General features: G+C 38.9%; 1 protein-coding gene across 1 annotated transcript in view; it reads right to left on the bottom strand.

Annotated features, from left to right (window-relative positions):
- Positions 1-20,762, bottom strand: part of LOC122810699 (adhesion G protein-coupled receptor E2-like) — a 343,450-nt gene that overhangs the window by 174,749 nt on the left and 147,939 nt on the right. Inside the window, exon 6 of the mRNA XM_044082264.1 lies at positions 17,297-17,413. Coding sequence (XP_043938199.1) covers positions 17,297-17,413 — 117 coding nt within the window. The remainder of the gene's footprint in view (positions 1-17,296; positions 17,414-20,762) is intronic.

The raw sequence follows: 20,762 nt of genomic DNA, 5'->3' as shown, positions 1-20,762 counted from the left end.
AGCATGTGGATGTCCAGCGTGATTAGTTTATGATCTGATCTCACCAGCGAGGGGTTTACCTCTGGTGTGGAACACTGATCCCCCATGTTGGTGATGATCAGGTCCAGAATGTTGTCACCTCTAGTGGGTGTGGTGACCAGCTGTTCCAGGGTGTTAGAGTTTATAAACTCTAGGAAGCGTTGGGCAAAGGAGTTTGTACTAGAGTAATTCTCCCAGTCAATGTTTGGGTTGTTGAAATCTCCCAAAATCATGGTGTTTGGTAGGGCCTTTATAATTTCCAGTGTTCTCAGGAATGCTGAGTGGGGATCCTGAGACCCTGAAGGTAGGTGATCTGTAGCAGGCTACAATCCGAAATGCAGCTTTACCCACTGTTAGTTGCACATGAATGGTCTCTGAGGCCTCATGCTGTGCTACTAACCTGGAGGTGTGGGTATCCTTTATGAAAATGGATACACCCTCTCCTTTTGTATTTCGGTCCGGGCTCTGGGGCCAAAAGTTATGATATGAGTTGTAGCCTGGCAGTGCTGGGATGTTCTCTGGAGCTTTGAACCAGGTTTCTGTTACTGCACAGATATTGATTTGCTCCATGCTAAGGAGTGCCTCGAGTGCATGCATTTTGAGGTTTAGACTTTTGGCATTGAGTAGCATCACCCTCGGTTTTTGGTATCTTGTGTTGTTTATGAAGGTGGGTTTGTCTTTTCAGCCTTGCCTAAAAAAGGCACTATGGGTGTGGCAAGAGACTTGGCCAGTATTCAAAAGCCTAAGGGCGACAGGTGCAAGCCATCTCTGGTGAAGCAGCGTGGCTTGTCGAGCATGTCGTCCCAGGCTGACAGACACTGGATCCCCTTTGAATGACACCAATAGCTTAGCCAATTGTTAAAACTGATCATTTTTTCCTCATACTGTGGCATCATTCTTGGTGAGGGCAAGATGCTACTCACAGTCAGGGTCATACCGGCCTGGGTACATGATCAGAGATCTCCTCTATGTCTCTTTTCATGTAGTCCAGGGAGGTACGTCTTAGGTCATTTACACCAACATGTACAATGACAGAGTCATATTTGTACTTGTTTTGGAGTGACCTGAGTGCTTGTGTTATGTGGCGGATCCTGGCACCTGACAGGCAGCTTATAGTAACCTTCTTCTTGTTCAGTCTACTGAGTGGGACATCAGTGTGCCTGACTATGAAGTCACCTATTACTAGTGAATTGGGTGTGTTGTTGTGCCTTATGGGCTGTGGTTATTTGGCACACTGGCTTTGTGAAGTATGTGATATGAGATTTTTGACTGAGGGTGGAGGTTGCTTGGATGTCTGCTTTGGAGGTCTCTGCTGCTTGACAGATTATTATTTAGAGCATCCAAGTATGTTTTAGAGTATTTATGTGTGTTGTTTGCTGGTGCGTGTATGACTGTTTTATGTGAGACTGGAAATGTGGTGCAAGTGTTTCCCTTCTCCTCCTGACTGTCTGTTCCAGCCTTGGGTTAAGAGAGCTTGGCTTCCAGTTTGGCTGTATTTTTGCATCTCTCACATACATTTGTGTTTGTTGGAAGGAGGAGAGGGTTGTCCGTGTACATGAGGCAATTGTAACATTGCCTCAAGATTCCCAGATTCACCAGCTGGACCAGGGAGTATACCTGAAACTGCCCTTTGGACATGCCTGTATGGATAACTGAACTGTTTACTGATTTCCAGGTAGGGACAAAATAGGGAGCCTTGAACTATTGTATAGTAAGGGGGATGTGTTGTGTTAGCATTTATTAGTGCTTACTAGGAGCTTGGAGCAAGTGCTGGGCTGTAAAAGGGACGTTAGAGTGCTTAGTTTGAGAGTTTGACTAGTTCTAAGGGAAAAATTGAAGAGCAGACTTCATGGAGCCTGGAATAGTTTAACCCTAGCTAACTGGCGCTGCGAGGTGCACAAAACCTCTCAAATACGGGTTTTAAGGCAGGGAGATGAAAGAGATAGGAATTAGCTCAAAACGGCCAATAAACAACAAGTTGCTTGGCTGTGACCACTCCTCCATGGACAGATAGGCTGCTCAAAGCTCCCCACTTTCACTGGTGAACAGAGAAACTTCCTCCTATCCAAGTAAGGATATAGGCAACACAGGAATTTATAATCCTGAATTCAGCAAAACCTGAAAACTGGACTAGACTAGCTTAGAAAGGCAGGAAACAAGAATACTTTTTGTTTTCCTTTTTTGGCAGAGATACAATGAAAATTCATAAAAACACTTTAAATGCTTATATCAGGCTAGCACACTTTAGTGTGTAGCCTACAACAGTTAAACAGCACAAAAAACAACTTTAAACAACTTATAAAGTGCTAACATCAAAAAACAGTTTTTAGTATGCAGCAAGGAGTTTTTAAAGCTCAGAGTTGCCAGAAATCACTTTTCGGCGAGCCTAGCAGTTGCAAGAGAAAATGCAGAGAAACATATACTTAAATCTGTTGAAAGTCACTCTTTTTCTGCTCTGCTGCTTGTAGTACTCTGCAGGACACCACAAGGACCTTGGCTGAGTAGTATACAAGCAAAAAAACGTGTAAATGCGGGTTTTAAGGCAGGGAGATGAAAGAGATAGGAATTAGCTCAAAACGGCCAATAAACAACAAGTTGCTTGGCTGTGACCACTCCTCCAGGGACAGATAGGCTGCTCAAAGCTCCCCACTCTCACTGGTGAACAGAGAAACTTCCTCCTATCCAAGTAAGGATATAGGCAACACAGGAATTTATAATCCTGAATTCAGCAAAACCTGAAAACTGGACTAGACTAGCTTAGAAAGGCAGGAAACAAGAATACTTTTTGTTTTCCTTTTTTGGCAGAGATACAATGACAATTCATAAAAACACTTTAAATGCTTATATCAGGCTAGCACACTTTAGTGTGTAGCCTACAACAGTTAAACAGCACAAAAAACAACTTTAAACAACTTATAAAGTGCTAACATCAAAAAACAGTTTTTAGTATGCAGCAAGGAGTTTTTAAAGCTCAGAGTTGCCAGAAATCGCTTTTCGGCGAGCCTAGCAGTTGCAAGAGAAAATGCAGAGAAAAATATACTTAAATCTGTTGAAAATCACTCTTTTTCTGCTCTGCTGCTTGTAGTACTCTGCAGGACACCACGAGGAACTTGGCTGAGTATTATACAAGCAAAAAAAACGTGGAAATGCGTGTTTTAAGGCAGGGAGATGAAAGAGATAGGAATTAGGCCAAAACGGCCAATAAACAACAAGTTGCTTGGCTGTGACCACTCCTCCAGGGACAGATACGCTGCTCAAAGCTCCCCACTCTCACTGGTGAATAGAGAAACTTCCTCCTATCCAAGTAAGGATATGGGCAACACAGGAATTTATAATCCTGAATTCAGCAAAACCTGAAAACTGGACTAGACTAGCTTAGAAAGGCAGGAAACAAGAATACTTTTTGTTTTCCTTTTTTGGCAGAGATACAATGACAATTCATAAAAACACTTTAAATGCTTATATCAGGCTAGCACACTTTAGTGTGTAGCCTACAACAGTTAAACAGCACAAAAAACAACTTTAAACAACTTATAAAGTGCTAACATCAAAAAAACTGATTTTAGTATGCAGCAAGGAGTTTTTAAAGCTCAGAGTTGCCAGAAATCGCTTTTCGGTGAGCCTAGCAGTTGCAAGAGAAAATGCAGAGAAACATATACTTAAATCTGTTGAAAGTCACTCTTTTTCTGCTCTGCTACTTGTAGTACTCCGCAGGACACTACGAGGACCTTGGCTGAGTAGTATACAAGCAAAAAATGTGTAAATGCGGGTTTTAAGGCAGGGAGATGAAAGAGATAGGAATTAGCCCAAAACGGCCAATAAACAACAAGTTGCTGGGCTGTGACCACTCCTCCAGGGACAGATAGGCTGCTCAAAGCTCCCCACTATCACTGGTAAACAGAGAAACTTCCTCCTACCCAAGTAAGGATATGGGCAACACAGGAACTTATACCACAGTCCTGAATTCAGCAAAACCTGCAAACTGGACTAGACTAGCTTAGTAAAGGAGGGGAAACAAGATTATTTATTTTTTCTTTTTTGGCTGAGATACAATGAAAATTCACAAAAACACTTTAAATGCTTATATCAGGCTAGTGCACTTTAGTGTGTATTTGTGCTTAGCCATAGTAAAACAGTTAGATATATGGTCAAATTAACATAAGGGGACGGCAACTAGAAAGACAGTGGTGCTTAAGAACACTACCATAACCGGGTGGGAAGGTGGGGGAAAAAATTCTGTTTACTTGTATTCTGCCTTCAACTGCATATTAAAACTTGAAAAGAGACCACAGCTCTGTCTCCTGTGAGTCAGGCAGAAATTTTTTCCCCACCTTTCCACCTGGTTACTGTAGTGTTCTTAAACACCACTGTCTTTTTAGTTGCCGTCCCGTTATGTTAATTTGACCATATATCTTATTTCCTCTCTGTTTTTACTGGCTTTTGTAAGTAAGCACAAAATTATCATTTTGTGAAATCACTCCCTTTCAACTATTTAAATTTATTGGCCATCCTACTGTATTCCATAGTACCAGAATACAAAAGTGACCACTCCTTTTCAATATATCTTGCTGTTTTAAAAATAGTGACTGTCCACTAAAACGTAACTTTTTAGAAAGGTAAAACTTAAGTTACCTACTTTCACATCTAACTGCTCTACTGCACACAGCAGTGTTTAAGATAAACCATTTTTTTCATCTTACCTTTAAGCATCCCTGTGACTAGCACTTGCTTTAAAACCTGCTGGAAAGCACTAGGAAGTCTTAAACTGATACAAACACTCAACTCTCCTTGTTAATAAGGAGACATTAAGCATAGGCACTAAACAGCCTATAATTGCAAAGTACCTTGTTATGGTAAAGGAAAACAGCTCTTGTACTTTACAAAAAAAAAAAAAAGTACCAAACCAGGCATATCCAAGTGTCAGCGTCTGGTGATTTCTCCTGTCCACCTGGTGAATCTGGGCATACTGAGTCAATGCAGCAATTGCCTCATGTACACAGACAACCCTCTCCCCCTACCACCCAACACTTTAACCTGCGGGAGATGCACTTATATAGCCAAACTGGAAGCAAAGCTCTCTCCACCCAAGATTGTGCTAGACAGTCAAGAAGAGAAGGTTAACACCCGCACTACACTTCAAGCAACACATAGCCCTTTTAAACCAACACCACCAACACCCACACATAGCAACACTAAACTCACTTATGTGGAGGCCCTTAACATTAACCTGCCCAAGCAACAAGGACCTCCGGTTGAAATGCAAACAAACTCCAATCACAACCAAAGTGTCACATAGCTCACAACACCAGTGTGCCACCCAACAATAGCCCCTAAGGCAAGACAACGTACCCAACACTTTAGTCATACATGACTCGATAGTCAGACACACTGATGTCCCACTCACCAGGCTGAACAAGGAGAAAATTACAGTCAGCTGCCTATCGGGTGGCAGGATCCACCATATAACACATGCACTCAAGTCAATCCACAAGTACAAATATGTCATTGTCCATGTTGAAGTGAATGACTTGAGAAATACCTCCCTGGACTACATGAAAAGAGACATGGAAGAGCTCCCAGATCATGTGGCCCAGGCAGGTATGACCCTAGCCCTGCGTAACATCCTGCCTTTGCCAGAATTATACCACACTATAAGGACAAAATGATTGACTTCAACAATTGGCTAAGCTTCTGGTGTCATTCAAAGGGGATCCAGTATCTGCCTGCCTGGGACGACATGATCGACAGACCACGATGCTTTGCCAGAGATGGTCTGCACCTGTCACCCCTGGGATTCAGGTTACTGGCTAAGGCTCTTTCCACCCCTATAGTGCCTTTTTTAGACAATGTTTAAAGGACAAAACCACCACTGTAACTGGTACAAGCATGCAAAATCTGAAGGTAATGCTACTCAGTGCTAGAAGTCTAAACCTCAAAATGCACTCTCTCGAGGCACTCCTAAAAATGGAGAACATTGATATCTGTGCAGTAACTGAGACCTGGTTCAAGGCTCCAGAGAGCACCCCTGCAATACCAGGCTACAACTCTTACCACACTTTTCGGCCACCAAACCAGGACAGAAACACTAAAGGTGGCGAAGTGTCCATATTCACCAAGGATATTCAGAACACCAGGCTAGTTGCCCAACACAATGTGTCTGAAATTCTCCAGGTGCAACTAACACTGGGTAAGACTGCAATCTAAATTGGAGCATGCTACAGATCCCCCACCATGCCCCAAGATTCTCACTATGCCTTTTTAAACATACTGGAAAACATTAAGATACAAGCAAAGACCCTAATACTGGGTAATTTAGGCTAGCACACTTTAGTGTGTAGCCTACAACAGTTAAACAGCACAAAAAACAACTTTAAACAACTTATAAAGTGCTAACATCAAAAAAACTGATTTTAGTATGCAGCAAGGAGTTTTTAAAGCTCAGAGTTGCCAGAAATCGCTTTTCGGTGAGCCTAGCAGTTGCAAGAGAAAATGCAGAGAAACATATACTTAAATCTGTTGAAAGTCACTCTTTTTCTGCTCTGCTACTTGTAGTACTCCGCAGGACACTACGAGGACCTTGGCTGAGTAGTATACAAGCAAAAAATGTGTAAATGCGGGTTTTAAGGCAGGGAGATGAAAGAGATAGGAATTAGCTCAAAACGGCCAATAAACAACAAGTTGCTGGGCTGTGACCACTCCTCCAGGGACAGATAGGCTGCTCAAAGCTCCCCACTATCACTGGTAAACAGAGAAACTTCCTCCTATCCAAGTAAGGATATGGGCAACACAGGAACTTATACCACAGTCCTGGATTCAGCAAAACCTGAAAACTGACTAGCTTAGTAAAGGAGGGGAAACAAGATTATTTATTTTTTCTTTTTTGGCAGAGATACAATAAAAATTCACAAAAACACTTTAAGTGCTTATATCAGGCTAGTGCACTTTAGTGTGTATTTGTGCTTACTTACAAAAGCCAGTAAAAACAGAGAGGAAATTAGATATATGGTCAAATTAACATAAGGGGACGGCAACTAGAAAGACAGTGGTGCTTAAGAACACTACCATAACCGGGTGGGAAGGTGGGGGGAAAAATTCTGTTTACTTGTATTCTGCCTTTAACTGCATATTAAAACTTGAAAAGAGACCACAGCTCTGTCTCTTGTGAGTCAGGCAGAATTTTTTTCCCCACCTTTCCACCTGGTTACTGTAGTGTTCTTAAACACCACTGTCTTTTTAGTTGCCGTCCCCTTATGTTAATTTGACCATATATCTTATTTCCTCTCTGTTTTTACTGGCTTTTGTAAGTAAGCACAAAATTATCATTTTGTGAAATCACTCCCTTTCAACTATTTAAATTTATTGGCCATCCTACTGTATTCCATAGTACCAGAATACAAAAGTGACCGCTCCTTTTCAATATATCTTGCTGTTTTAAAAATAGTGACTGTCCACTAAAACTTAACTTTTTAGAAAGGTAAAACTTAAGTTACCTACTTTCACATCTAACTGCTCTACTGCACACAACAGTGTTTAAGATAAACCATTTTTTTCATCTTACCTTTAAGCATCCCTGTGACTAGCACTTGCTTTAAAACCTGCTGGAAAGCACTAGGAAGTCTTAAACTGATACAAACACTCAACTCTCCTTGTTAATAAGGAGACATTAAGCATAGGCACTAAACAGCCTATAATTGCAAAGTACCTTGTTATGGTAAAGGAAAACAGCTCTTGTACTTTACAAAAAAAAAAAAAAAGTGCCAAACCAGGCATATCTAAGTGTCAGCGTCTGGTGATTTCTCCTGTCCACCTGGTGAATCTGGGCATACTGAGGCAATGCAGCAATTGCCTCATGTACACAGACAACCCTCTCCTCCTACCACCCAACACTTCAACCTGCGGGAGATGCACTTATTTAGCCAAACTGGAAGCAAAGCTCTCTCCACCCAAGATTGTGCTAGACAGTCAAGAAGAGAAGGTTAACACCCGCACTACACTTCAAGCAACACATAGCCCTTCTAAACCAACACCACCAACACCCACACATAGCAACACTAAACCCACTTATGTGGAGGCCCTTAACATTAACCTGCCCAAGCAACAAGGACCTCCGAAGCTGAAATGCAAACAAACTCCAATCACAACCAAAGTGTCACATAGCTCACAACACCAGTGTGCCACCCAACAATAGCCCCTAAGGCAAGACAACGTACCCAACACTTTAGTCATACATGACTCGATAGTCAGACACACTGATGTCCCACTCACCAGGCTGAACAAGGAGAAAATTACAGTCAGCTGCCTATCGGGTGGCAGGATCCACCATATAACACATGCACTCAAGTCAATCCACAAGTACAAATATGTCATTGTCCATGTTGAAGTGAATGACTTGAGACATACCTCCCTGGACTACATGAAAAGAGACATGGAAGAGCTCCCAGATCATGTGGCCCAGGCAGGTATGACCCTAGCCCTGCATAACATCCTGCCTTTGCCAGAATTATACCACACTATAAGGACAAAATGATTGACTTCAACAATTGGCTAAGCTTCTGGTGTCATTCAAAGGGGATCCAGTATCTGCCTGCCTGGGACGACATGATCGACAGACCACGATGCTTTGCCAGAGATGGTCTGCACCTGTCACCCCTAGGATTCAGGTTACTGGCTAAGGCTCTTTCCACCCCTATAGTGCCTTTTTTAGACAATGTTTAAAGGACAAAACCACCACTGTAATTGGTACAAGCATGCAAAATCTGAAGGTAATGCTACTCAGTGCTAGAAGTCTAAACCTCAAAATGCACTCTCTCGAGGCACTCCTAAAAATGGAGAACATTGATATCTGTGCAGTAACTGAGACCTGGTTCAAGGCTCCAGAGAGCACCCCTGCAATACCAGGCTACAACTCTTACCACACTTTTCGACCACCAAACCAGGACAGAAACACTAAAGGTGGAGAAGTGCCCATATTCACCAAGGATATTCAGAACACCAGGCTAGTTGCCCAACACAATGTGTCTGAAATTCTCCAGGTGCAACTAACACTGGGTAAGACTGCAATCTAAATTGGAGCATGCTACAGATCCCCCACCATGCCCCAAGATTCTCACTATGCCTTTTTAAACATACTGGAAAACATTAAGATACAAGCAAAGACCCTAATACTGGGTAATTTCAACTACCCTGCCATTAACTGGGAAAACTACTCGTGTACCATCACCTTTGCCCAATGGTTCTTAGAATTCATAAATTCCAACGCACTGGATCAACTAAACCTTAGTCCCACCAGGGGCTCCAATATCCTAGACCTGGTCATTACCAACATGGGAAATTGATGCTCCACACCCATGGTCACCCCCCTCATTGGTCAGGTCTGACCATAAGCTAATCACTCTTGACTTCCACATCCCACCCCCTACCCCCCCGTAAGGAAAACTCCATTAAAAAACTTCTACAAATCCAACTTAATGCTACTCAAGTCAAAAGTGACAAACTTCATGACACCCATGTAGATTAGAAATGAAAGTTCGACTGCTGAATCCTGCACTAAGGCACTGTATGAGCACATCCACTCATGCATGAATTGTACCATCCTCAATAGAACCAAGATGCTCTCCTCCAAAAGAAGGAAGCCAATCTGGTAGTCCCTTGCCATAAACAAACTTTACAACAAAGGGAGGAAACTGTTGCAGAAAAGAGGAAAATCCCAGGATGCAAAAAACTCACTTACCAGCCTCAGTAAGAAGCTGAGATCCCTCATAAAATCCTCCAAAGCTAGATACGAAAATAAAATTGCCAAAGATTCCAAAGACAAGCACAAGGCATTCTATACCTATGTCAAGAATCTAAATGGCAATGCTCAGATCTGCTCTGAGCTACAACAGGATGGCATTAAATATACTGATCCCAAGGATATTGCCAGTATCCTGGCAGATCGATTCAGTGCAAACTTCACCTCCCCCTCACTCCCTAAAGGGCCCATCTCAATAACGAAAGATTAACAAATTCCGGTAATAACAGGCACACAGGTACAAAACGCACACTCCAAAGCTAAGAATACAGCATCCATGGGACCAGACGACATCCCAGGCTGTGTACTACATGAACTACAAAGTGAACTGGCACCTCACCTAAGTGCCATGTTTAATCATAGCCTCATCTCAGGCTTCCTGTTCACTAAGTGGCACACAGCTACAGTTATCCCACTCCACAAGAGGGGATCCACCATGGATACCGGGAACTACCACCCCATCAGTCTGATGAGCCTGATCTGCAAGGCCATGGAAAATATTATCATGGAATTTATAAACAAAGACATTGGCAACCTTCAGACACTGGACCCCATGCAGTTTGGGTTCGTGAAGGGCTGATCCTGTCTCCTGAACCTGATTGACTTCTTCAAATCAGTCTCTAGAGCCATGGACAAGGGTAAGGTGGTCCACACAGCCTATCTGGACCTTGCCAAGGCCTTCAATACCATCCCCCACTCCAGAATCATAGATAAACTTACTATGCTGGGCATTAATCCCTATGTCAATCGAGGGGTTGCCCACTGGCTTACTGACAGAACCCACACTGTAAAAGTAGCCGACTCCAAATTCACCTCCACACACGTGACAAGTGGAGTATCTCAGGGTTCAGTCCTGGGACCACTCTTGGTTGGCATCTACTTCTCTGAAGTACAGGTGAACACTAAGGGACTCTGCAAAAAATGGAAGTCCACAGCAGAAACGAAGTGCAAGCCAGGAAATATATCCAAAAGGTTTATTGAATCACACCATAAAAATCCGTCAAGCGCTTTCGCTCAGTTAGTACTGAGCTTTATCAAGATAAAAAGTCAAACAATTGGCCTAATTTAAATAAAAAATAAATCATGTGATCAATTGTTTTGATTTGATTAAAGCACCAAAATGAATACTTAAAGTTAAACTGACCTATAATTACAAATGCATATCACATAATTAAAAACTTGGCTAGAAAAAATATAACATAAATGAATGAACATATAATATATTTACTATAAAACATAAAATCCATCATATATAAAATACATTATAAATACATATTGTAAATGGATAAATGTAAAACCAGAAGTATATGTTATAAAATAAATTCATAGGAGCTTGATATTATAATTTGGCCAATAATGTTCAAATGGGAACGGTTTATTATAAAAAATTGTGTGATATCTTTAACCGTGCAGGTATTGAGATGCTTGAAGTTATGATAGCAGAGTATGAAGCGAAGGCTGATACTTTGCTTAAGGATTTGAATGCTTTAAACAGCACATTGATTAATGATACAAATTTTCTTTCTATTAAGAAAAAATATGATAATGTATTTAATGAAGTAGACCAGTTTTGTGTTAAAGTTTTGAATCGTAAGATCCACAAACTAGAGAGGGACCTTAGGGAATATAGGGAAAGGGTAGCTTACCCACTTCCAACAAAAACTAGATGGGTCAGTAATAATTCCACGCAACAAATTAATGTTAACAATACCAATAATGTGACCCCATTTACTGATTTGCCTAGGAGAAGTGAGAGGTTGGCGGATAAAGAAAGATAAAATTCACATCAGGATTTTTCATTTCCCCCAGACAAGTCAGGGGGGAGGGGGGCAAGATTCCAACAGCGGAGGTGGAACAAATAATTAGAATTGTTAATTTGGATTTGGATATTTCTCCTAGGGTGTCAAAGGATTTACCTACTAGCACAAACTACACTGTGGTTAAAGAGAACAATTTTTCTGTTTATAATTACACATATAGAAATAAAGAAAGAACATTTTGATTTGTTCACAAGAGGTATGCAATATGTTCCAGTACGTTCCTTTAATTTGGAAACAGAGTTAGTGGACCTTAAATTGTTTGTCAGGCATTTGAATTTGTCACTTTATTTTAAAGGTCAACCTTGTCCTGACAGTACACTTTCTAGAAAAAGTACTTTCAACCCCCCTACGCATCCCTCTATCAAAGTTTTTGAGGAATTGGTAGAGTGGGACATAAGATCAATAAACACCAAGAAATTAACCACAGTTCCATCTAATTTAAGCTTGAAGGAAACAAATTTAATAAAATTTCTTAAGGAAGATAGGTGCAGGGTGATGAAGCCGGACAAAGGGTGTGGTTTGTTCCTAATGTACACCACAGATTATGATGCACGTATTCATTGCATGTTACAAGATTCTGATCAATATGACTTAATTTATAAGAATGAGTTAGATATAGCTTATTCTAAAATTAATTATTTGTTAATGGATCATTTACTGCAAGGAGCCATAAATGAGAAATTGTACAATTATTTGTTAGTTGCCAAACCAGGAACTCCGGTGATTTTCGGCATTCCAAAGACGCACAAAGGGTTGGATTCCTTGAAATTGTTTCTGGCAAAGGAGGTATCACCGAACCCTAGGCAGATTCATAGATCATATGTTAAAGCAATTTGTTATATCCTTAAAATATTTATGTAAGGATTCTTGGGATTTTCTTAGGGGATTGGACCGCACCTCTATCACCCAGACCTTCTCATAGTAGCTATAGATATAGTGCAGCTATTTCCCAGTATACCCCATTCTACAGGTTTAGAATGGTTTAATGATGTGTTAGTCAACGAAGCAAATCTGAATGCGAATGTCACTAATACATTGGTTGAGTTTATGGAATTAGTTTTGAAAAACAATTTCATCTGTCTTAATGGGGAAGTTTATAGACAAAAAATGGGTGTGGCGATAGATGCCTCATGTGCCTCTTTGTATGCAAACATTGTACTACACAAATGGGAGCAAACTTTTATATTTAAAACAGATTGGGCAAAATATATAAAACATTACGTTAGATATTTGGACGACATTTGTCTTTTATGGTGTGGAACTGAAATGGATTTTCAAAATGTTGTTTGTTATATTAATTCTACCACCTCCTTTTTGGCTTTTACACACACTGTTAGTAATAACATCTTAAATTACTTGGATGTGACCCTTGTCAAAAATGTTGCCAACAATACGTTTGCCTCTAAAATATACAGGAAACCCACGTATTCGAATTCGTATCTACATTTTGAAAGCAGTCATCCATTTTATCAAAAGAAAGGAATTGTCAAAGGGCAATTCATATGTGCTTCCAGAATGTCCAGTACTTTAGATTACTTTTTTGAAGAAGTGAAATTTCTGAAGGAGAGGTTTTTTGAAAGGGGCTATCCTACCTCACTGGTTAATGCTTTGGCTTTGGAAACAACTATACATAGGAATGACAAATATCCTCCTTTATTAGGATTGATTGGCATGCGCATGGGAAAGACAGATACTGACCCCTACAATGTTGGTCAGACCAATTATATTCACACATTCTCTAGCAATTCAGGCTTAATAGAGGAAGCAGTACTAAGACATTGGCCGGTTCTTACGCTACATGAAGAGCTACAAGGGGTGATACCCGATTACCCTAAGTTTGTTAGGCATAGGGACACCAATATGAAAGAAATATTTGAGAGAAAACAGATGATAGATACACCTGGTGATGGGCAGAAAAAGGGAACATTTAAGTGTGGAATGTGTAAACAATGCAAGGCTATCATCAATAGTCACACTTCATATATTCCATCAAGAAAGTATTTGTGTCAGGCCAATGGTTATTTCAATTGTAACACAAAATATGTGGTTTATTTGGGTTTTTGTACAAAATGACATAGTTTTTATATAGGAAAAATGGAAAGGACACTAAGGCGAAGAATTTATGAGCATTTTTATGATGTTTCTAAGAAAAAAGAATCTAATGCCTTTTATAAACATTCAGTGTCGTGTCCCAATATGGAAATTAAGTTCATTGTTTTAGAACAGATAATACCTGACAATAGGGGGGGTGATTGGGAAACCAAATTGGAATTCAAGGAGCTTACGTGGCAGCTAAAACTAGATGCTGGTAAATGGCCCGGTCTTAATGACAGTATAAATTTAAGTAGTGTTCTAAAATTAAGAAGGGCCAAATTATAATATCAAGCTCATATGAATTTATTTTATAACATATACTTCTGGTTTTACATTTATCCATTTATAATATGTATTCATAATGTATTTTATATATGACGGATTTTATGTTTTATAGTAAATATATTATATGTTCATTCATTTATATTATGTTTTTTCTAGCCAAGTTTTTAATTATGTGATATGTATTTGTAATTATAGGTCAGTTTAACTTTAAGTATTCATTTTGGTGCTTTAATCAAATCAAAACAATTGATCACATGATTTATTTTTTATTTAAATAAGGCCAATTGTTTGACTTTTTATCTTGATAAAGCTCAGTACTAACTGAGCGAAAGCGCTTGACAGATTTTTATGGTGTGATTCAATAAACCTTTTGGATATATTTCCTGGCTTGCACTTCGTTTCTGCTGTGGACTTCCATTTTTTGCTGTTTTTTGGGTCAACGTTTTTGTTTCTTACTAAGGGACTCTGGCTAACAATGCTTGCAGATGACTGCAAACTGGGAGCCATTATTGAATCCCCAAATTATGCGGATATTCTACAAAAGGGCATTACAGAAACAGATGCTTGGTGCCAGAACCATGGGCTCAAGCTCAATGCCAAGAAATGTATAGTTATCCCCTTTTGGAAAAAACATTTACTCATGAATTACCACAGAGGTGGCAGTACACTAAACACCAAAAGTGTGATAAGAGACTTAGGGACACAGGTGGACAGTTATCTCACCTTCGATAACCATATCGCCACAACAGTCAGGAAATCCTTCTATGTGGCACACCTCATCACTAAGGGCTTTTCATCCAGAAAAAAGAAGGTCATTGTCCCACTGTCCTCATCCCTCATTAGACCCATTATAGAATACAATGCCTCATTAGAAATGTACCTCTCAAGACATCTGCAATAACTGGAGAGGCTGCAGAAATACCTCACTAAAAGAATCACAGGCCTAAAGCAGATAACCTATGCTGACTGTCTAAAAAACTCCACCTATACTCTGTCACATATCGTCTACTCAGAGGTGATCTCTGCTTAACATACAAGGCCATGTCAAACCCAGAGCTGTTGGACATGCTCCAGTTAAAGAAATCCCAATCCCTCAAAGACACGTGCTCCAGGAATCTAAACCTTGTCATCACAATGAACAGAACATGCTGGAGGGATAGGTTCCTGACCCAGAGACTCCCCAGACTCTGGAATAGACTGCCCATACATGTTAAGCAGAGTACCTCTTTGGCCCTCTTCAAAAAGAACCTTGATGATTAAATGGGAGATAGTAAATTCACACCAGGGATCACATCAGTCGTCCTGCTAGACAGGGGTCCAGGGAAGTAAATACTGTGGGAAGAAATAGCCATAGAATTGTTATGGCTAGGCTTGCATAGGCCCTAGGGCCAATAGCCTAGTACCACCTTATGAACCTATGAACCTTATATATAAAATGACCTAATAGCAATCATATCCTTTTAAGTTTAAGTTTTAAGTAAGTAGTATGTTGAACTTGACCACACCAATTTGCTTACTCCAATTATGTGTCAAATAACAATATATATATATATATATATATATATATATATATATATATATATATATATATATATATATATATATATATAAAGCCATACATGCTTTAAATAGTGCTTGGTTAAATTTCTGCCATTACTGTTCAGGGCCTTGAGCAACAGGAGTGGCTGGAGCAGAGAAATGCTTGGATCTGTAGTTCTTCTTTTGGGAAGTATTCAAAGAAATATGGGAAGGACACACTTCTGGACATACCTCCATCAGAGAACTAAAATCTGAGGAATTTCATTATGCCCTTCTGAAGTTATGGATCTAGTTTCCTTCTGAGTCCTTAGCAGCTGTCAGGCTGGTTTGATGGGAAATGTTCTGTGTTGGCCTCCAGTGGGGTCATTATACAGGGAATAGGCCCAAAGATCAGATGGTTAATGGTCTTTTCACCTGCCTTGATGGATACATCCTTCTCCAACCATATGAAGGAAGCTGAAGTTGTGCCTTCTTCCTTCATTGTTTTGTTTTATTTTTTTTCAGCTCGAGGAGGACATCCAAGGTGGAAACCTTGGTGGATATTGTGTCCCATGTTAATGCCTTCAGCCATTTATTACTCTAAAGAAATGTTTAGAGAGGAAAGATGGCTCCACAAAGTTTTCTGGATGAAAGCACAACAACTGGAAGAATCCTTAACACCGTGTTCAGGCCATAGACAAAAAAGACACCATGTATGTTTATATTTGCAGGTTATTTGCTCTCTTTCCTGACTTTAGCATATATCCAATGTAAATAATGGAAAAAAAATGATGAAGGCTACCTTATGTGGTATTGAGCTTTTACTGACAGTACAATCTGTATCCTTTTGAATGACTGCCAGACCAACAGAATGGCTATGTCTTGCATCCCAGACTGGCAGCTAAAAAGATTTAAGGATTTTGGTACCATGCATTATTTTATGTACCAGCACACAGTACTCATAACTAGTTCTAATATTAAATATATGGCAAGCAAGGAAGGAATGTCTGAACTCTGGCATACTGGCTGGACATACAAATACAGCCTATTGGTTAGCATTATTGCAACAGTGATCAAATGATGAACATGTGGTATTTGCTTTCTTCCACAGACTTCTACCAACACAAAAAGTTACACCTCTTGGTGAACACTTGTAATGTGCAATTACCAAAAGTAGAATAAATAATAGTCCCAATCATGTATTTCAGGTTGCAGCTAGATGTACCCTATTCAAGACAATGTCTTTGCCCTTACAGCAAAGGTCTTAACTTTTACTTTTTAACTAGCCTATAGACTGTTAAACCTGAGTTAATGTCTCACTTCTGTATTCTCTTCATCATACAGCTGTCTGTTTTTTTCCTCATGGATGTGTCTTCTCAAACACTAAAGAACATTATAAACTTTATAGTACCAATATATTATTTAAAATCAATAGCCTTTAACTCTGAAACAACAGTAGATTCTTTTTACAGTCTGCACTTCATTTTCTACTTGTTTAAGGTATACTTTAAATGTATCTCTCAAAAATATGTGCTTATCTGAATCTTGAAATACACTTAAACTTCATTGCATTTAAAAATTAATTTGTTTTACTCCCTGTTATTCAAGCAAGATGGCTGTATGATCTTGTTTGATGACTTACTTTTCTGCTGATATTTGCAAAAACAGTGAATTTATGGTGGTCACTCCTACAGAAACAAGATTTTGTAATGCAAGCTAATCTGGTCATTTTAACTAGAGATAAACATTTTGAAAATCTTATTACACTTACAGATTGTGATGTCCATGTAGATACTGTAGCAGCGGTAGTTGTGCTGATTTCAAATTCACTTTCTTTCTTGATCTTTTTGAACTGTTTCCTTATCCATGTCTTGTACTCATCCACTACCTTTCCATATAAGATAAAGGAGTCAGTTGATGTTTCATGAACGGAATCAGTATTGTTTAAAAGTTAAAGTAATGCATTAACTCATAACCAGTTAGTTATTAAACTATACAAATATCAGTTGCCAGATGGTCAGTTGTTTTTTTGTCAGAAAAGGAACTAAAGTAATACCTTTGTAACACTAATGCAATATATTTAGGTATGTGCTGGGGCTACAATGATCCTAAATATTTCACTGCTATTTATACAATAAATATTTCATGTTACAAAGGTCATCAGGAGCCGGGTTCAATGTTTACTTTATTATTCTGTGCCCCAACCAGAGTGTGCTATATTGGCTAGCTGCCTCTTAATTAGTCCTATAGCTAAGTTACAATGGAGAGGTCAGGTCTTATCTTCAAAGCAAGGAACTACACACATGCTGTTCAGTAAACTTAATATGTGTGTACCTTCACATCACATTGATGTACATAACCACTTGAATGACTTTCCAACTTATATAAGCTTATAAAATATATTTTGAATCATTACAGATCCCCAAATATTGATCTACGTATAGCTTCTATGTAAAGTTAAATTCTTCTAAAATATAGAAAAATTAAATAAAGCGCAGAAGTTCTGGTTGTTATTTATATACATGGCATACAGTACACAGGGCTCATGTGCAGGAAAAAACAAGGAAAATACCTTAAAGTGATGCGCAGATATCATCATTATCATCATCATCATCATCTAATTACTGAAAAACAGCTGTATCACTGCCCTCAAAGCACTTTGTTTAATAATGCACAGGCACAAGATTATCCTGGCAAGTATAAGAGGGCCAACACAGTTTAGAGACACCTAAATACATATATGAATACATACAGACACACATACATATATGTATACATGCATGCATATATAACATACAAATATTTCAGGACTGGGCAATAATGCCTTTCTAGATTGCCAATATACCAAAACAGTTATTCCTATAATATGTGTCCAGGCTGTTCTTACAATATCTAAACTAGTGCTTGCTTTAATGTAATTTGGTAGTCTATTCTATGCCTCAGCTTTCTCAGAGAACCAATCAGTACACTTCATATTCCTATAGAATCGTCTGCAAACGTAGTCAGATGATCCTCTGCTTCTTTTTTGATAACCCCAAACATTCCCAGAGGTACTTGCCTCTAAATGCCCTATACACCTGAATCAGGTCTCTGCTTGAATGTCTGTATGAGAAGCTGTACAAGGTCAGATATTTTAGTCTTTCATAATAAACTGACTTTTCACATTCATCAATGTGTTTGGTATATTTCCACTGTACTCCTTTCAATCTACTCATGCTTGTTTTCTTATAAGGTTTCCATATTGCTATTCCATACTCAAGTTTGGGTCTAATGTAACTAGCAAACTGATTTCATCATTTCTAATTTCCTAGACTTTATAAATATTTTTATGCCACCAATAGTTCTGTAACTGTCTGTCATTAACCAATTGGTTGGTATGATTAGAATAACTCAAAGCTGAATCTACCTATATACCCAGATCGAACTCGAATCCACAAATACACAACAATTAAATGCTATACGAGTTCACCAAGAATACACTGGTTGAGTGAAACAACGACTGAAAAAATAATTTATTAAAATTACATCTGGTTAAACGCTTTCATCTAATATAACTTAGACTTCATCAGTACCGGATGTAATTTTAATAAATAATTTTTTCAGTCATTGTTTCACTCAACCAGTGTATTCTTGGTGGACTCGTACAGCATTTAATTGTTGTGTATATACCCAGATCCTTAAATGAATCTATAGTTTAAATCATTGTGCTGTATTAAGTATTCACCTTCCAAATCTCAATTTAGTCATTATTTTGCAGACATGGATGATATGTAACACATGTAATTGGATTACTCTTTTTCAAGTCATCTGCATACAGACTGTAGAACACGTCAGATGAAAAAGATAGATATGAAAGATACAATCTAAACAAGTATGAACTTAGGACAGTACTCTGTGAGACACCTGACTCCAACCCATAATTTCACCTGTCCAACTGTTGTATGATACTTGCCATGTCGTACTTGTAAGGAATGTACCTATCCATCTTATCTAGGGTACATCAAAGTTGTTCTAATTTATTGATCTGTGTTTTGTGTGTGACCCTTTCAAATGATGAAGTTAAATCTATATGAATTACATCACAGTACCATTTTTCATTTATATTTGTTATTATATTGCTACAGAACATGATGTTACATGTTGTTATAGATCTATTTTCAACATATGCATGCTGATATATAGTTTCAAGTGCAAACCTTTCAAGTTCTTACAATAATTTATTCAAAATAACCTTCACCATTATTTTTCCACAATGCAAAAGTAGACTTAAGAGTCTGTATGACTCTGGGTGTGTCCTACTCCCCAGTCCCACAACATACAAGTAGACTTAAGGGTCTGTGTGACTCTGGGTTTGTCATACTCCCCTATCCATTACACAGAATAAGATTTAAGGATATGTATGACACTGGGTTTGTCCTTCTCCCCTGTCCCACAATACCGAGGTAGACTTAAGGATCTGTATGACTCTGGGTTTGTCATACTCTCCTGTCCCACAACACAGAAGTAGACTTAAGGGTCTGTATGACTCTGGGTTTGTCATACTCCCCTGTCCCACAACATACAAGTAGACTTTGGGTTTGTCCTACTCCCCTGTCTCATAACACAGAGGTAGACTTGAGGGTCTATATGACTCCAAGTTTGTCCTACTCCCCTTTCCCTTAAGGATAAGTTTAATAAGTGCATGTCTCTAATCTTGAAGAATCTCCCCATATTTAAGTCATCTGGTGTGACTAGCAGATATAGTGGGAATGTAAGTTCATGCCAAAGGGTTCTCAGGTCATTATTATTAATTTCATTTCCTTCCTATGCTATGTCTGGGTCATGTTTGCATAGTATTTTTCAATACAATCTAATTTTATTTCATTATGCTGAGGTTACCTGGATGTTACTAGTACAACTTGCAACATTCATTTTTGGAGCTAAACTGCTTTGCATAAGATTGTATATATATATATATATATATATATATATATATATATATATATATATATATATATATATTCCTTTTAGAAGCTTGAAGCTTCAAAACTTTGAAATTCAGTCTGCTATGACCAGAATATCAAAATTTTGAAACTTTGAACATTCCTAATGGAAATTGCCATACAGCAAGAAATGGGAAATATTCCATTTTCCTCACTGTAGTGTGATCTCGGAGTTGGTATATTTATTTAGCAGGGGGGGGGGGGCAGGGGGAGCTTGCAAAACTTAGAAAATATATATTTTTATTTTATTACAGT

The sequence above is a fragment of the Protopterus annectens genome, chromosome 9.part0 (assembly GCF_019279795.1).
Source record: "Protopterus annectens isolate FY-2018-M chromosome 9.part0, PAN1.0, whole genome shotgun sequence".
Lineage (NCBI taxonomy): Eukaryota > Metazoa > Chordata > Ceratodontiformes > Protopteridae > Protopterus > Protopterus annectens.
The sequence above is the reverse complement of the archived record's forward strand: the minus strand, read 5'-3'. Positions and strand labels throughout refer to the sequence as shown.